The sequence below is a fragment of the Nycticebus coucang genome, chromosome 3, assembly GCF_027406575.1.
Source record: "Nycticebus coucang isolate mNycCou1 chromosome 3, mNycCou1.pri, whole genome shotgun sequence".
In the NCBI taxonomy this organism is placed as follows: Eukaryota; Metazoa; Chordata; class Mammalia; order Primates; family Lorisidae; genus Nycticebus; species Nycticebus coucang.
Window position 1 is genome coordinate 129,369,360 of NC_069782.1, and position 18,464 is coordinate 129,387,823.

The window sequence follows — 18,464 nt, forward strand, 5'->3', positions numbered from 1 at the left end:
AGAGACAGATACATACATACATACATACTGTCACACTAAGTACCTGGGCACATCTTGACACTCATACTAAAGTTCCCCCAAATAGCTCTATCTCATCACACTGAGCCGGGACCTGAAATACAATCTTGGACTCAGCCACTAAACTCACAGGCACAGTCAGTTTTTTTTTCTCTCTCTCTCACACACACACGAGCTCACTGTCCCACAAACACGCTGACAGCCCTGTGTTCCACAGACGCTTCGACAAACCCACCGCCGCTCCCTCTCGCGTCCTGCCTCACCCGATGCTGGTACAGACAGACGTTTCCGAAGCCGCCGGTGCCCAGCCTCTCCCGCATCTCCCAGGGCCCGCCCGCGCCCGGCCGCAGCCCCGGGGGCCGCTCCATGGGGCGGGAGGGCAAGCGGCCTCAAACTCCGCCGTTGTTCCAAGGCCGGTTCCGGGCCGCCGAGGCTCGCGCGCCTCTCTTCTCGCGAGAAGTGCGTCATTTCCGGTAGCTGCTGCTGGAAAAAGCCCGCCCCAAGTCTTCCTAGGGCGCCGTAGGAGCTGGGCGGGCGAGTGAGTAGGAAAGTTGATCCACACTCTTGGTCGGCTGTCTAAGCCCCTTGGGCATTTTCTTGGCTGAGATGACCCAAAGATGTTTTCCTAGTCTAGAAAAGATCTCTCCAACCTCCACATTCCATTCAAATCAGTCTCCAGTCTCTCAAGTGTTTTCTATACTTGACTATGTCTCCATCCACGTATGCACTTCACCTTCAGATCTCTCCACTCTATCCAATTTCTTCGCCCGCTGACCTACACTAGCAAAGACCACCAATGACTTAATACTGCGCAGTCCGAAGAACTCGAAAGAATCCTGGGCTAACGGGCCCACTGATGAATTGGCCTTCATAGTTCGCTGTAACTTCCCACGCTTTGGTTCCAGCAGTATCGCCTCTAAAAGACCCAAGGGTGTGACGCGATTCTGGATTAAAGAATGTTCTTCGACTTTTAGGTAGCTTTTTCCTAAATGCCTCACTGAGCTTGCCGTCAGGCAGTCCTCCAGTTAGAGTTAGTTGTTGTGGCAATTACTACTTATGCGTGCGATGGGGCTGCAAAGGCAAGCTTTGGGAATGCTATTGGTGCAATAAGTGCTTCCGGCTTGCTTTAGCACAGGGGAACTAACTCCTAGTTTTTATTAAAGTCCAGATGCTTCACAGAACCTGATAATCTCAATGACTCCAGGTGTAGTAATAAGTGTGGAAACAGATTCTTGAAAACGTCAGTGCAACCAGAATGCTGAGTGCTGCATGATACAGAACAAGTTGTAGGTCATCAGTAACACTGGTGTAGGAGGTTCTGGTTTCACTATGTGTGGCTGTCATGGATCTGGAGAATCATCAAGCTGGAGATGATGGCAAGTAGTGCCTCTAAGGACACATTTCTTAGAAATGGGCAGACTGCAGAGGATTCTGGTGCAGGTGAGTATGAAGAAAGTCCCTCATTTGCTGTGTGTACAGCTTAGCTAATGCTAGTGTTTGTCTAATCCCTACAGGTGGGGCTGCAATCTTGCAATTCCTACTCAGAGCTAGAGAGAGAAGCTGAGGACCCAAGGATAGGGATGATTTGGATGACTCTGAAATGGTTTCCTTAGTTCACTCTTAGTTATTTTCAGGATGATGCAGTTTTGTTTTTTAAATCCTAGGCCAACTGACCTCAGCTCCATAATCTATTTTTTCTTGTGTAAAATGGAGGTAATAATACCTACCTCTTAGAGAATTCATGAAGATTATATGAAATAGTGGCCAATATAAAAGCAATTATTTTTCTTTTGGCTTCCAAGATACAGATTCTCTTGTGATCTCTATGTGTATGTTCCTACTCCATGTATTTGTTGGATCACTCTGTTTCCACACACTACTGAAATTTATCTCTCAGGTGGTCTTCTTCAGCTCAGGACTATATTTATCCTCTCTTATTTCCATCCATTCTTTTTTTTGTTTTGTTTTGGTTTTTTTGCAGTTTTTTTTGGCCGGGGCTGGGTTTGAACCCACCACCTCTGGCATATGGGGCCAGTGCCCTACTCCTTTGAGCCACAGGCATCGGCCTCCATCCATTCTTATAATTTCACCTGTGGCCTATGATGATTCCCAAAACCAAGTCACCAACCCAGGTCTCCATGAGTTTAGAATTATCCAATAGCAAACCAGATACATGTTGGATATCTTAAACACCTAAAACAACATATCCAAAGCAGAACGTACTTTCTGTTTTCAAATCTAGTCCATCTCTTTCCAATTAGACTATAAACTCTGGGACAACAGGAATCATTTTGGGATGTGGCTATACTCCTAGAACCTAGAAAAATGCCTGGCATATAGGAGTTAAAAATCTGAAGGAATGAATGGGCTTCTAACTATGAATAAAATGACAAATAAAACAGCAAAGGCTTGGGTCCCCTCTCCACACTGGTTTGCTCAGAGAGAAAACCACCCTGTGACTCTGGGATAATAGCTGAGCCTAAAGCTCTAGCCCTTCCTATTATACATACTATCTTATTTCAATAGTCATAGACAATATGAACATAAGACATTTCTCAACTGTGGAAAGCATTTAGATTTTATTTGATAGAGATTTTTGAAAATGTTGATAAATATAAGCTGTGCTTCAGCTGGATGAAAGATATGCTTTTAACAGGATTTTCATCTTAGAATGGACTTTTCCTCCTAAAAAATTCTAGGCCTCTTGTTGCAGGCAATTCCATGGGAATGCCTAAAAAAGAGATAGGGAAACAGTCCCCATTGGAGACTGTGGCTTCTCTAAAAACAGACTTCTAATACTTCCTGTGAAGTTCAAAAAGCATCTTTCCTTTTGCTCAGTCATCCAGAGTGAAGTCAAAGGGCTCAAAGTCTTTTCGGAAGCAGCGAGCCAAGGTCTCCTCATCTTCCTTGCTCATCTGACATTGTCTCCAATCTGCCTTGTCAGGGATATTAAGAATGGTTTCACTGGCCAGGACCTCCCTACAGAAAGAGCACAAAAAAGTAAAAATGGACAGTAAAAGCCCCAAACTCCTTCCTCTCTATAGTCCTCTCCAGCTACAGGGCTCTCCTCAGCATCACCCAAAGAAGGTATGCAAACATCTCTGATTTTGTCTCCTGCCCCAAGTATCATCTCTACCATCTATCTTTCAAAATTGTGCCCATTTATTGTATTTCATTCATTAAGTTTTTGGAGACAGAGTTTTACTTTGTTGCCCATAGTAAAGTGCCGTTATGTCACAGCTCACAGCAACCTCAAACTCTTGGGCTCAAGCAATCCTCTTGCCTCAGCCTCCTGAGTGGCTGGGACTATAGAGGCAGGCCACAATGCCTGGCAATTTTTTTTTTTTTTTTTAAGAGCTGGGGTCTTGCTCTTCATCAAGCTGGTCTCAAACTTGTGAGCTCAAGCAATCCACACTCCTTGGCCTCCCAGAGTGCTAGGATTATAGGCATACGCCACCACTGCTGGCCAAAAGTGTGCCCATTTTAAATGGCCAGCTCAGCTCCTACTTCTTTCCTGATCCTTCAAATCCCATTTACTTCGTCCTCTCTTGAACAACTTGGAACTATGTTATTGGTAGTTAGAGAAACAACATGGCATAGTAGAAAGAGGGCAAGCCCCAGTGTGAGAAAGATCTGAAGTTGAATTTCTTTTTTTTTTTTTTTTTGTAGAGACAGAGTCTCACTTTATGGCCCTCGGTAGAGTGCCGTGGCCTCACACAGCTCACAGCAACCTCCAACTCCTGGGCTTAAGCGATTCTCCTGCCTCAGCCTCCCGAGCAGCTGGGACTACAGGCGCCCGCCACAACGCCCGGCTATTTTTTGGTTGCAGTTTGGCCGGGGCCGGGCTTGAACCCGCCACCCTCGGTATATGGGGCCGGCGCCTTACCGACTGAGCCACAGGCGCCGCCCTGAAGTTGAATTTCATTCCCACCTCTACCACTTGCTCTCTATGACCTTAACATATTACTTCTTCTCTGAGTCCTGATTTCCTCACCTATGAAACAGAAATAAGAGCACCCACCTTATCGGGCTTTTGTAAGGTACAGAGATAATACAATCAAAGCACCATACTAGCCGCAATTACATCTAGCCTTAAACTATGGTTTCGTCATCCCAATAAGATTAAGAGTTTGCTGTGGTACAAAGTCAGGCACCTGCTATCATACCCACTCTAACTTATCATTCCTCTGCCTTTCCTTCTAAGGGAATCAGATCTTCATAGGCACAGTAGCACAAGCTAAATGTCAACAAAACAACTTATCTTGGCTCTCATGACTAAAGGATAACTACATACAGACACACATATAAGCTGCCTTCTAATTGCCATTGCTTTATATTTTCATTTATTTTTACTTATTTTGATATATTAGACATAATTCCATTACACATTCATATGCTTCATTTTCTTCTTTGAAGCTGGAGTAAATAGAAGAGTTAGAAACTAATCACATGAGTTCTCTAAAAGTCAAAGAACCTAAACTCAGGTTCTAGTTCCCTGGGCAAATTTTGAGCCTCCTCCTGTATATGTAAAATGCTGGGGGACAATGCCATTTAAAGTATTGTGTTAACTATAAAATATGACTATTTCTTGAAAAATAGTATTGAAAGTCCAATTATCATGAGCACAAGACCACTCAGAAAACTCCCATTTGTGTGCTTTATATGCCTGTGTATGTCTATAATCATGTGCCTGTGTCATCCGTGTCCCTATCTGTGTCTGTTGCTGAGGCAACAATAAAAAGAACCTATCAGATAGCTAAAGCTCCTAATTAATTAATTTTTTGAAAATGTAGACAACTCCATTCACTGGACTTCTCCAATGAAGCAACCTCTCACAGGCTTTCCAAGTCAAGGGCGAAGGCTCACTGAAAGCCCAGTTCTAATTAGGGACAAAAACAAGCAAAACAACAACAACAACAAAGAAAATGCAGCGCAAATCAGAGACACCAGCAGCAGATACTCTGTTCTGTAAATTTTCTACTCCCTTCATACTGTCTCTTCCTGTCAGCAACCTTCTAGCTTTAGTCTTTGTCTGACTTACAGGTTTTTTCCTGTATATAGGTTTTTTTCCTCGCTGGTTTTGCAGTCATGTTACCTGATGTGAAAAACAGAAATGAAACTTCCTCCAGACCTTTAGAAGACTGAAGAATGATGAAGTTTGGGGGTGAATTGTCCTGCATTTGAACCCACCACCGTATGACCATTAAAAAGATACCAAACTCCTCGAGAACCTACTATCCTATATAGTGGCTGCTAGCCAGGTGTGGCTATTTAAATTTTATAGAATTAAGTAAAATTGAATAAAATTAAAAACTCAGTTCTTCAGTCACATTAGTCACATATCAAGTGCTCAACAGCCACGTATGGCTAGTGATTACTGCATTGGACACTGTATTATTGAGCATTTCCTTTATTGTGAAAAGTTCTACAGGGTTCTGCTCTATAGCCTCATTCCCCACATGGGTAACCTCTTAAGAGTTGTGAATATTAAATGAAGCAATGTATATAAAGTTCTTGACACAGTGCCTGGCACAGAGCTTATGCTCAATTTATGGCAGCACTCTACTTCCTCCAGCTGGAACACCCTCACTCAAATCTCTGCCTTCTAAATCTGTCCCTCAGGCTTAACTTTAGCTCTTTCCTGAAGCCTTTCACCAAGCAGAAATGAACTCTCTCTTCTCTGAATTTATAAAGCACACTGCTCCCCAAAACTTTGTTATGGTACTCTTCATATTCTGCATTACACTAGTGTCATACATGTATATGTAAATATCTGACTTGTCCCAAGACTTTGAGTCCCTTGGGGCAAAGACTATTTACTATTTGGCTTTTTATCAGTTGTCCACGCAGCCCACCACTTTGTTCGTAGTTGCGCTAATGAAAATACATTGAAAAGAAGAAAAACATACAAACCTTCCAAACTGCAAAGGAAAATTCTTTTTAATTCTGTGGAAAAGCTTCTCTCCTGTATCAAGTTCAACATAAAAATATGCTGCTCCTGGCTGTGCAATCTAAAGTAAACATAACTGTATGAGGACTTACAATAATGTTTTATAAATATAAAATCCGAGCTCATCTCCTGGCAAAGAATTTAGGCTACATGCATAAAAAAAGGATGTGTGAGTACCTGTAGATCCCAAGCCACTTAGTGGAACTACAGTTTAAACAGCCAAACTACAGATATGAGTATTACCAGTATGCTTCTCTTCTAAGGGAATTTCTAATTTCTTGCTCTTCCCAGGAAAACACTAATGCTTTACGGTAATGCCATCTTCGTCTACACTCTAATCCATAGTCGGTACTCTAGTTCCAAGTTGTCCACTGCCTCTTTAACATTTGGGGGATGCCTTGATAGTACCTCAGATTCAACATGTCAAAAACCAGATCTTTACTCTTCCCTATACATCAGCATCCTGCCCCCCTCTGGGTTTCACCTGCTTGATGTCAGAGTGCTCTGGGATTTCTAACAGTTCTATCTGTTGCTCCTGTGCTTGGGTTATGAAGGCATCTTTAATGTCATCAGTGGTGCAGCAGGTGAACGGCACAGGAACGACCTAGGGGGAGTGTGAGGGAGAAAAGGAGAAGTTCTTTGTACAATTCCCAGAGAGGCTGTATCCACACAATCTCTGAGAAGTAGCAAATCCATCACAGGGGTGGAAAGACACCCCTCAGCAGAGATTCTCCTCAGATCAGACAAGCCTATGTCAGCCTATCCGTAAGGACTTAAACTTATGAGATAGCCTGCCACCTGTGGGAGCCATCTCTGATGGAGGAAAGGCAGAAGATCTCTTTGTCATCAAGCCTTTTCCAGCTCCGATATAATATATGTGGCAGAGTTAGGCCCACTTGAAAACTTAACAAATGTGCCAGAAAGAAAACTACCACAATTACAAACAAATTATTTATACACAATCTTAGTTTTTTGAGCCATTAGCCCCATGCAGTCTATTTCCTCCCTCTAAACTTTCACTCATGTTGGGCCTCTAGAAACAAAATACCCACTACCTTCCAAACTGTCTTATCTACCAACGCCCACATCTTCCTTAGAACCTTCCTCAACCATCCATTCCTTTTCTAACAAGGCGCTTATGCTCTGTGCTTGTTCACTTGTACTAACTACAAATGAAAGCTTCCCTGTGAAATCTCTAGGATTATCACTAGACACTCTTAACCTTTTAAATGAACATTGTATTAATATGAAAATCCATATTAAATATTTTAAGTATTGAATTCATATTAAATATTTTAAATATTAAAGTTAAATATTATTTAAATACTTATTTCTCAATTAGGGTCCCCATGATGCCCTTCCAAGTTCCTGCGCACAGACTACTTACCTGTAGCTGGAGGTGATGGCTCTTATAATTTCTCTCAAATAGGACACACCGTTTCCCTCGACTCTTAAAGAATCTTCTCAGTGTAGCCTTATACTTTTCCAGCTCTTCCACCACCTCTGCTGAAAGCTCCACCACTGACTGATAGTGTCCAATGGGCAGGATGAGGACATGGTCATTGGATAAGCCTCCTTTGGCCAGAGCAAGGTAGCACTGAAGAAGCAGCACAGAGAATTGAGACATCAACACCACATCAGTGATTCTGCAGGGCAAAAAGCCTAAACAAAGAGTTAGTATAAGAGTACAAAGCAAAGTGCTCAACATACAACCAAATGAGGTGGAAGGAAGGAGAATCTCAAACTTAGATACATCAAAAGAGATAAAAAACTATAGTTTCCAACAGAAGATGTCAGTCTTTAATAGCAACTAAAAATATTTCTATAAAAACCAAAACATGGGAGTGGCTCCTGTGGCTCAGTAGGTAGGGCGCTGGCCCCATATACTGAGGGTGGCAGGTTCAAAGCTGGCCCTAGCCAAACTGCAACAAAAAAATAGCCAGGCGTTGTGGCAGGTGCCTGTAGTCCCAGCTACTTGGGAGGCGGAGGCAAGAGAATCGCCTAAGTCCAGGAGATGGAGGTTGCTGTGAGCTGTGTGATGCCACAGCACTCTACCGAGGGCAGTAAAGTAAAATTCTGTCTCTATAAAAAAACAAACAAACAAACAAAAATCCAAAACATGCAGGACTATTGAGCACAAAAGAGCCCAATGAATATCAATGCAAGCAAGCATGGGTACTTTAGGAAAAAATATCCAAACTATATTCTTAGTATGGTGGGCTAAGGGCCAAATAATATCCAAACTATATTCTTAGTATGGTGGGATCAAAGTTAAAGCTGAAGGAAGGAGTCATTTATTTTTCATCTACAATGGGAAAGGCCAATAGGATGGCAGAACACTCGCCACAATGCCCAGCTATTTCTTTTTCATTTTTTTTTTGTTTGTTTTGAAATGGGGTCTTGCTCTTGCTCAGGCTGGTCTCAAACTCATGAGCTCAGGCAATCCACCCACCTAGGCCTCCCAAGTGCTGGGATTACAGGTATGAGCCATAGCACCCGGCCACCATTCATCTGTTCTATACTTGAAACCTAACAATGTATAAATAGGTCCTGAATGACTGTTTCTCCCATAAGCAAAATGCATAGATTTCACTATAGTTATTTTAGGCCCCTAGTAGTCCTTTCTCCTTCTTACCAATCTGTGGAGATGGGCTATAAGCATAGTTCTATGTACACACATTGAGGAAAGCACAGCAAAGGCAGAAAAGCCAGGGGGGAAAATGTGACAAAAAGCAATTTTTTTTTTTTGGTGCTGATACAGTATCTTTTTAATTAAAAATGAGACAATGCTTTGTACCTTTGGAGGTTTCCTTTTAAGCTGCATGCTTATATTATCTATTTAAATAATAGTTTTAAAATGTATACCTAGGGACAAGCCATAAAACTGCACCAACTGGATCCTAGATCCTCTTTCCCCAAGGCAGCTCATCCTTGGTGGGGTTTTTTTTTTTTTTTGAGACAGAGTCTTAACTATGTCGCCCTCCGTAGAGTGCTGTAGTGACACAGCTTACAGCAACCTCAAACTCTTGGGCTTAAGCAATTATCTTGCCTCAGTCTCCCAAGTAGCTGGGACTACAGGTGCCTGCCACAACACCCAGCTATTTTTTTTTTTTTTTTTGAGACAGAGCCTCAAGTTGTCACCCTGGGGAGAGTGCTGTGGCATCACAGCTCACAGCAACCTCCAACTCCTGGGCTCAAGTGATTCTCCTGCCTCCGCCTCCCAAGTAACTGGGACTATAGGCATCCGCCACAATGCCCAAGTATTTTTTGGTTGCAATCATCATTGTTGTTTGGCAGGCCCGGGCTGGATTCGAACCCGCCAGCTCAGGTGTATGTGGCTGGTGCCTTAGCTGCTTGAGCCATAGGCGCCGAGCCCCAGCTATTTTTTTGTTATAGTTGTCATTGTTTAGCTGGACCAGACTGGGTTCGAACCTGTCAGCCCTGGTGTATGTGGCCGGTGCCCTAACCACTGTGCTACAGGTGCTGAGCCTCATCCTTGGTTCTTATAAAAGGGAATTTTTAAAAAATGATGGCAAAGGCCTGTGGCTCAAGCGGCTAAGGCGCCAGCCACATACACCTGAGCTGGCAGGTTCAAATCCAGCCCGGGCCCACCAAACAACAATGACGGCTGCAACCAAAAAATAGCTGGGTGTTGTGGCAGGTGCCCATAGTCCCAGCTACTTGGGAGGTGGAGGCAGGAGAATCACTTGAGCCCAGGAGTTGGAGGTTGCTGTGAGCTGTGATGCCCTGGCACTCTACCCAGAGTGACAGCTTGAGGCTCTATCTCAAAAAAAAAAAAAATGGTGGCAAAGAGGGGATCCTAAACCCTTCCCCAGATAACCAAGAGTCCATTACAAGTTCCCAAGCGGTTTCTACCAGATAAAGGACAGTGTAGGCTATAGGCCAAAAATGCTCATGTGGGTTTCTACTTGGGGTGTTGGGCTGGGCCACAAACAAGACTTTTTGGCCTTCCAGCTTCAGGCCTAGATGAGAATAAAACAGGTTTCCCCAACCATCCACCAGGTCATACCCATGGAAAGGAAAGGACATTACTTGCTGAGGCCTAGAGCAGCACCAAGCTATATCACTCACTCCAAATCTCTTTTCTCCTGCATGGGATTTTGTACCTACTGAGGCTTCTCAAATAGAAAACAGTCCAAAGCCTTCCTTACTGTAAAAATTGTATAGGAAAGAAAAATGACACTAAATAATCCAAAGAGGAAAACAGGTCCAAAAAAATAACTCAAAAAGGGTATTCCTGTAAAAGCAAAAGCTTTCCAAGTTTGTTTTTCTTCTGCTGAAGAGAGTTCATGCACAGGCTCCATGGATCAATTCTGTCCCAGACCATGGCCCCCATTAATGCTCTCCTGAGATACAAGTGTGCCAATAATTAAAACATAAACAATAAATACAAGAAGGCCAGGCTGATGCCTCATGCCTTTAATCCTAGCACTCTGGGAGCCCAAAATGGGTGGATTACTTGAACTTGGGAGTTCATGACCAGCCTGTGCAAGAACAAGACCCCATCTCTACTAAAAATAGAAAAATTTGCTGGGCGTTGTGGTAGGTGCCTGTAGTCTCAGCCACTTGGGAGGGAAGAGGAGTTCTTGAACTTGAGAGTTGGAAGCTGCTGTGAGCTATGGTACGATACTCTACCCAGGGAGGTAGAGTGAAACTCTAAAAAAAGAAAAGACTGGAATTCTTCAGTTTGTAAGAACACAGGCAGAATTTATAATTCCTACACATAATTCCTTAAGGTAGCTTAAAGTAAAGAAACTGAGACTCTGGTCAGTCTATAGGAGGTCACAAAAAATGGTCCTCAGGCAGGCACAGTGGTTCACACCTGTAATCCCAACACTTTGAGAGGCTGAGGCAGGGAGACTGCTTGAAGCCAGGAGTTCTACATCAGCTTGGAAAACATAAGTAAGATGACATCTCTACAAAAAAGGTAAAAAAAAAAAAAAAAAAAAAATCAGCTTGTGTTGCCTGTACTCCTAGCTACTCATGAGACTGAGGTGATAAGATTGCTTAAGCCCAGAGTTTTAAGGCTGTAGTGAGCCACTGCACTCTAGCCAGAGTGAGAGTGAGACCCTATCTACAAAAAAAAAAAAATGAAAAAAAGGGGGCCCTCAGCTTGTTAGGATAAGAAAAAGAAATAAAAAATCAGAAATAAAAAAATGAGAACAAATCAGTGAAAAATGGATGTGAACATCTGCCTACAGAAGCGTTATACACTAAGAAATTGTCTTGTCTTGTGTTGGGGTAAAAGAATAACACAGACTGGACTTGGCGCCTGTAGCTCAAGCGGCTAAGGCACCAGCCACATACGTGAGAGCTGGAGGGTTCGGATCCAGCCCAGGCCTGCCGAACAACAATGACAACTACAACCTAAAAATAGCCAGGCATTGTGGTGGGTGCCTGTAGTCCCAGCTACTTGGGAGGCTGAGGCAAGAGAATCACTTAAGCCCAGGAGTTGGAGGTTGCTGTGAGCTGCGATGCCACAGCACTCTACCCAGGGCAATAGCTTGAGGCTCTGTCTCAAAAAAAGAATAACACAGACTGGGTAATTTATTAATGAACAGAAATTTATTTGGCTCCTGGTTCTGAAGTCTAGGAAGTTCAAGAATATGGCTCTGGCATCTGGTGATGGCTTTTGTGCTACATCATCCCCTGATGAAGGGCAAGAAGAGTGAGAGCAAAGGAGAAAGCGGAGGCCAAACTTGCTTAATTTATTACCAAGCCAATCTCGAGATAGCCAACCCACTTGATAATTGTCATAACATTACTCTATCTTAATCACTTCTTATTAGGCCCTACCACCCAGTACTGTGGCATTGGAGATTAAGTTTTCAACACATGAACTTTTGAGGACACATTCAAACCGTAGAAAAACCAGTTTGTAAATATTTCCCTCAGAAGCCTTGGAAAATATCTGATTCTAGTCATGGGAGACTAGAGTGCTGAAAACTAAGCTTTCTTCATTCTAAATGAATGAAGAAGGACAATGGTCTATAGGGAATCCAGAGAAATAAGGGCCAAAGTATTATTACTTAATGTCAAATTGAGCAGTACCCAAGCAGAAGTATGTAGGGGAAATGTGAAGTAGAATGACTTTCCTGAAAGACATGTAGTTCACCAGGGCTTCCCACTGCTTGATAACATCACACTCAGTCAAGATCCTCCAGTTCTCATAGTCTGATTCAGCGCATATGGAGTAACCTTACAATCATTATCTTGAGTTCTCAGATACTTACAACCAGGAATGTGGATGTGGGTATTCCTGTCATTATGACAGGATCCTCTACTACTAGGCAAAACTGAGAATTTATCAAAGACTTTAGTTTTTGATGTGACTAGTAGTAAGAATCAGTTCCAGTGTAATATAATTTTAGATAAAAATTAATAAGCTCAAGCTTCTGAATTTGAAGCTATAAAGAGAATATCAACATTTTTAACCTATATGGGCATATAGCAACATAAGATTTTCTTCTTAGGATGAAGAAAATCTCTATTTTAAATTGTAACTATTGGGCGACACCTGTGGCTCATTGAGTAGGGTGCCAGCCCCATATACCGAGGGTGGTGGGTTCCAACCCAGCCTCGGCCAAACTGCAACAACAACAAAAAAATAGCTGGGCGTTGTGGTGGGCGCCTGTAGTCTCAGCTACTTGGGAGGCTGATGCAAGAGAATCACCTAAGCCCAAGAGCTGGAGATTGCTGCGAGCTGTGACGCCACGGCACTCTACTGAGGGCAACAAAGTAAGACTCTGTCTCTAAAAAAAATAATAATAATAAATAGTAATTATCAAAAGCAATTCATCAGTCTTAAGTAGCATGGACTAAAAATACAGACAGTACAAGCAGTATATAAAAGCATCACCTCAGCAGAACCATACCTTTTGTAAGAGAGGAAGAAAAACAGGGAGCTATCTTGTGACACTGGCTATTGCTTTAATCAAAAAGACAGACAATAACAAATACTAATGAGGATATATAAAAACAGAAACCTTCATACACTGCTGATGGAAATATAAGATGGCATAGCCAACCTGGAAAACAGTTTGGCAGTTTCTTAAAAAGTTAAAACATAAATTTACCACATGACCTAGTGATTCCATTCCTAGGTGTCTATCCTAAAGAAATGAAAACATATGTCCATATAAAAACTTGCATACAATTCATAGCAGCATTATTCCTAACAGCCATAAAGTGGAAACAACCCAAATGTTCATCTGCTGAACAGACAGATACAGACAAAATGTGGTATAGCCATAATGGAATACTATACAGAAATAAAAAAATATGTAAGAATGAAATAAATGCCACAACATGGATGAATATTGTGCTACTCTGGGACGCCAGAGGTAGGAGGATCCCTTGAGCTCAGGAGTTCGAAATAAGCCTGAGAAAGTGTGAGACTCTGTCTCTATTAAAATAGAAAAATTAGTCAGGCATTGTGGTGGGTGCCTGAAGTCCCAGCTACTCAGGAGGCTCAGGCAGGAGGAACATTTGAACATAGGAGTCTGAGTCATCCTGTCAGTTATGGCACTCTAGCCTGGGACAATAGAGTGAGACTCTGTCTTTAAAAAAAAAAAAAAAGAATACAAGGTAAAAGAAGCCAGATACAAAAGACCACATGTTGTTATGACTTTATCTGTAAGAAATGTCCAGAAAAGGCAAACCTATGAAACTTATGGAAACATAAGACTAGCCACTGCGTAGAGCTGAGGATAGGAACAAGGATGAACTGAAAATGGGCATAAGGGATCTTACTGGAGTGGTAGAAATGTTCGAAAACTATATGATGATTGCACAACTCAGCTTACTAACAGTCACTGAATCAAACACAAATTGGTAAATGTTATATGTAAATTATTCCTCAATAAAGTTAATAAAAACCAAATGGGCATCTCTTTCTCTGTAAAAGGTCCATAGAAATAACTCACATGTGTCCCAATGTTGACCACCAAATGCTTTTCTACTTCGGGGCTGGCAAGGCAAAACCAACATGGTCCTGGAGGCTGAGCTTCATGCAGAAGAAAGCCAAGTGTTACTATGGTCCAAGTACTACTGCGGCATATAATCACCCTACCGCAGAATATAACTCAGCCTTGTTTGATCTTTATATCTCTCTCTTTTTTTTTAAAGCAAACAATTTTATTCATTTCAACACATTGCCTAAAAACAGTCCTGTGAACAAGGAAAAATATCATGCCTTGCTTTCCAGTTTGACACAAGAATTCCAAACCGATTTCAAGATTTCTAGGAAAACAATCGATATTTTAGTGCATTTGTGACTCCATTTTCAGTAGATGTAAACCGGTTACCTGCAGATTTTCAAATGGAATGCATAGAGCTGCAATGTGACATACTTGTTCAGTGTGCCATGTTGGGCTGGGCCTGTCATGCTCCTAACTCTGACCCCTATCACCATGTTCAATAATAATAAACTTCCATTAGAAAACTTCTGAATTTGTAACCAATCTACAAGTAGATGATCCACAAATGGATAATCACATATTGACTGAAAGAGCACATAACTGTCAATATACTATAATAAAAGAAGACTTAAGAGGATGTCAGGAGTCCCGATTCTAGTCCTAGCTATGCCATTAGCTAGCCACATGACTCTGGAAAATAGTTTATTCACCCAAGGTCAGCTTCTTCTTAGAAACAAGAGGGTGAGAAAGAGTCTCACTGAAATAGCCTTAAAGACCTTCTTCTCATTTGATTATTATTTTATAAACCTACACTCATTTGGTACGCTCTTTCTCTCAACATGTTTTACAGACACAAAGGAAAGGAGCTTTTTCTTTCTTTCTTACAGGAAGAGCCTCAGACAGTCTCAAAGTCAGGCTATGTTTATATTATTTTAATTTACTATTGGTCCTAATGATTCATCACATAATTCTCCCCTGCCAGAAGAGGTTCTCTTAGCAATGCTGCTTTCCAAACAAAACTCAAAATAACAGTCACTGCCCACATAGGATACATCTAAAACCAAGATACTTACGAGGTTTGCGAGGCTGCTTTGGGTGCGGAGATTTGCTGTCTCTGCCTGTGGATGGACGCTTCCTTCCTTGCTTTTCATTTAAGTCAAAGAAAAACTGACAAGCTGATTCTTCCTAGAATGGCCAAAGGCAGAAGAGTAAATATTACTCACCTAACCTTCAGACAAGTAGCCAACCCATTCACATACAAGAGAACATTGCTGCCACATCACTTCTATCTTTCCTCTCAGCCCTTTCTGCCTATTCTAGGGAAGCAAAATGTCTTCCCAATTCTGATGCCTAGACTCTCTCTCAGTCATACGAATCAACACTTACCCAAGCTACCACCAAATCTGACATTCTTTCCTTTAGTGGAGAAAAAAATTAATTTCAGAAAAGTCTGCTATTAAGAAAATTTCTTCAGAGTGATTCTTATTCACCTGCTAGCGATTATTAACAAAATCATAAATTACAATGGCTATAGTCAGCTAGATACTTGCCTAGGGAGCTACTGGCAAATGTAAGACTTAACATATCAAAGTGTAACCTTAACATGTGAATCAAGTTTATAGCAAGAAAGACTTAACATTTGAAACTGTTAACTGCCAAGTACAATAAAAAACACTGAACTTAGTTAAAATCTACTAAGACTTTCTAAATATCATAATGATAAAGGAAAAAGAGGAAAGGGAAAAAAGATTTCAACTATAAGAACTAAACTTGCCTTTGCATTAAATTAACTAGGAAAAGCACATCTGTAATGGGGAATCCTGCCCAGAAAATACAACCTCTCAATCAAAACATACCTCAAGAGCAGGAATTTGCTTTCCTACAGATGCTTCTTGCCCAGATCTTCTGTAAGGATTTTCAGTGACATCTGGAGGCTGTTTTACCAGTTCTGCTACATCCATTAGTTTCATGGGAACAATACTGAAGGCATAAAGATACTTTTGGAAAAAGAACATAACATTAGGGGAAATACTGTTCAACTTATTTTACTGTGAAAATTTCACAGAAAGCATCTGACTCAACCAGGGTGGGGAACCTGAAGCCTTGGAGCTACATATGATCTTCTGGATCCTTTTGACTAAATCCAAATTTTACAGAACAAATTCTTTTTTTTGTTGTTGTTGTTGCAGTTCGGCCGGGGCTGGATTTGAACCCGCCACCCTCGGTATACGGGGCTGGCGCCTTACCAATTGAGCCACAGGCGCTGCCCAACAAATTCTTTAATGAAGGATTTACCTAAGCTCTCCTTGGCTGCAGGAAATAGTGATACCTGGGAAACAGCATAAGTGATGAAAGAGATAACAAATAAAGGGATTTGTTATGTGAAATTTAGATTCCAGTCGAGGGGCTGCACTTGGGGATCTAGAGCGCCGCATGTGGCTTTGAGGCTGCACTGTCAATACAGTGGCCTATGCATGAACTATTAAAAGGACTGATAAAGTAATGAGCAACAAATTGAAGGCTCAGCCTTTACACAAATCAGGGGTTCTCACTGAGATAAGGAAATAGTGCCAGCTGTCACGGGGCTCAGCAGGACTTGCTCTGTAATCCTTAAAGACTAAGTGCTCTCTTAGTCCTTTATCTTTTGAGTCCTTTATTTTTTTTTATTTTTTTATTATTATTTTTTTTTTTTTGTAGAGACAGAGTCTCACTTTATGGCCCTCGGTAGAGTGCCGTGGCCTCACACAGCTCACAGCAACCTCCAACTCCTGGGCTTAAGCGATTCTCTTGCCTCAGCCTCCCGAGTAGCTGGGACTACAGGCGCCCACCACAACGCCCGGCTATTTTTTGGTTGCAGTTTGGCCGGGGCCGGGTTTGAACCCGCCACCCTCGGTATATGGGGCCGGCGCCCTACCGACTGAGCCACAGGTGCCGCCCCTTGAGTCCTTTATTTTTATGTATTTTCTCAACAGAACCATGACATTGCTATACTTTTTTCCTAATGACAAATATAATTGGACAACTTTGGATTTCCCTCTCTGATGTAATACAAATTCTGCTACACATGCTGAAAAATTTTCTTGGAGACTAGTAGCAAAGAAGTAAATATTCATATAAATATCTAGAATCTTGAACTAATGGCACAGAGATTGCAAACTTTAGATAAGATACAAATAGATGGCTAATCTACATATCCTCAGGGAAGTACAACTGAGTTATAATGATAAATCATCTTCCAGCTATAAGATTGGCAAGAACTTTAATAAAAATTTGACACTACCCAGTGAGAATGTAGAGGGAAAAAAAAAAGCCATATACTGCTGGGAAACTGGAACAAAACTTTGACATGAATTTAATAAACCTTGCCAAATTTAAAAATGTGCACACCCTTTGACTGAAGTATGAGTTCCTTAGAGCTGAGGCTAGTATGTCCTTGAGCAAAGCAACAGATTGGAAATACTCTAAATATTGAGAGGGCAATAAAAAAAATTACAAATCTAAACTTTCTAAGAAACAATTGGGCTTAAAAGCTTAGAACATTATGGAAAAAACAAAATATGCATTTGCCTATCTTTTGTATGCACATTGTCTATGGTATGTTATAGTGGAATAATCTTCAGATTATTTATCTGCTTATTTTCCCAGTTGGCTGACTGTTCTGATTGTTTAGCTATCTCAATCCACAATAGGCTGTTTTTAGTGGTAGGAAATCAAAATGCTCTCAGGGAAACAAGAAAAACCACCTACTTTTCTGGTATATTCCCTTTCATTACTTGGGCTGTTTCCCAATACAAAGACAGATTCCAGGTATCACTAGTACATGTATTTCCCACAGCCAATGAGGGCTTAGGTAAAATCCTTGGGAGAATGTTATTATTACAGCTAAATGAAGTTGCTATAAGAAACACTGAGGGCAAACTCACAAATACCCAAAGAGGTAACCACAGGGATGGGGGACGAAAGGAACATTGTTCATTTGATATTTTGTCTTTATTTTACTGAGCCTATTTTCCCAAACTCTACTCTAAAATCTCTTAGAAAAGACCCACGGAAACCCTACCTTTCATTACCATATTTTTATAAAGAAGCACTAAAGCTGCTGGGACTTGCGATTGGGGAAAAGAGAGATCTGAATGTTAAACTGGGCAAAAGAAACATTTATCAAGCAGACGATGAACATTAACCTATCACTAAATCCTCAATTTTTACCTTTTTCTTTTCTGGATTTCCAACATTTGCAAGAGCTATGAACCGAGTGGCATGCTGTGCATTTTCCTGTAGGACAATGTGGTTTCTGGAACATATTTAAGAGATAACAAGTTAGCAACACTTTTGATTTGCAATTATGAAATATGTAGACTCCATGGTGCCATAAAAAGAGCAGAGGTCCTCAGTCCACCACAAGTCACATGATTTCAGGTAAGTTACTATCCATCTGGTAAGGTAACCAAACCCGTAACTCACAGGACTGTTGTTAGGAAGAGATAGGATCATGGCTCTGAAAAGATTCAGAACTCCAACTTTTGGTTTTAAAAGAATTGTAAGATGCCCACATA

At 41.5% G+C, this 18,464-nt stretch overlaps 2 protein-coding genes and 1 non-coding gene across 9 annotated transcripts in view; all 3 read right to left on the minus strand.

Moving 5' to 3' along the window:
- Positions 1 to 462, minus strand: part of CHUK (component of inhibitor of nuclear factor kappa B kinase complex) — a 41,964-nt gene extending 41,502 nt beyond the window's left edge. Inside the window, exon 1 of one of the 2 annotated variants that reach the window (XM_053583180.1) lies at positions 282 to 462. In XM_053583180.1, coding sequence (XP_053439155.1) covers positions 282 to 386 — 105 coding nt within the window. In that variant the 5' untranslated portion in view covers positions 387 to 462. The remainder of the gene's footprint in view (positions 1 to 281) is intronic. The other variant, XM_053583181.1, reaches the window with a different exon arrangement.
- Positions 463 to 2,583: 2,121 nt separating this feature from the next.
- Positions 2,584 to 18,464, minus strand: part of CWF19L1 (CWF19 like cell cycle control factor 1) — a 31,087-nt gene continuing 15,206 nt past the window's right edge. For all 6 annotated transcript variants that reach the window (XM_053583182.1, XM_053583188.1, XM_053583184.1 and 3 more), the window contains 8 exons: positions 18,118 to 18,202; positions 15,765 to 15,905; positions 14,982 to 15,093; positions 13,915 to 13,994; positions 7,356 to 7,565; positions 6,453 to 6,572; positions 5,932 to 6,029; positions 2,584 to 2,997 (listed from right to left, as the gene is read on the minus strand). In XM_053583182.1, coding sequence (XP_053439157.1) covers positions 2,853 to 2,997; positions 5,932 to 6,029; positions 6,453 to 6,572; positions 7,356 to 7,565; positions 13,915 to 13,994; positions 14,982 to 15,093; positions 15,765 to 15,905; positions 18,118 to 18,202 — 991 coding nt within the window. In that variant the 3' untranslated portion in view covers positions 2,584 to 2,852. The remainder of the gene's footprint in view (positions 2,998 to 5,931; positions 6,030 to 6,452; positions 6,573 to 7,355; positions 7,566 to 13,914; positions 13,995 to 14,981; positions 15,094 to 15,764; positions 15,906 to 18,117; positions 18,203 to 18,464) is intronic.
- LOC128582917 (small nucleolar RNA SNORA12) lies at positions 6,765 to 6,907 on the minus strand. The gene has a single exon (XR_008379330.1). It is a non-coding gene; the product is annotated as a small nucleolar RNA SNORA12 (small nucleolar RNA).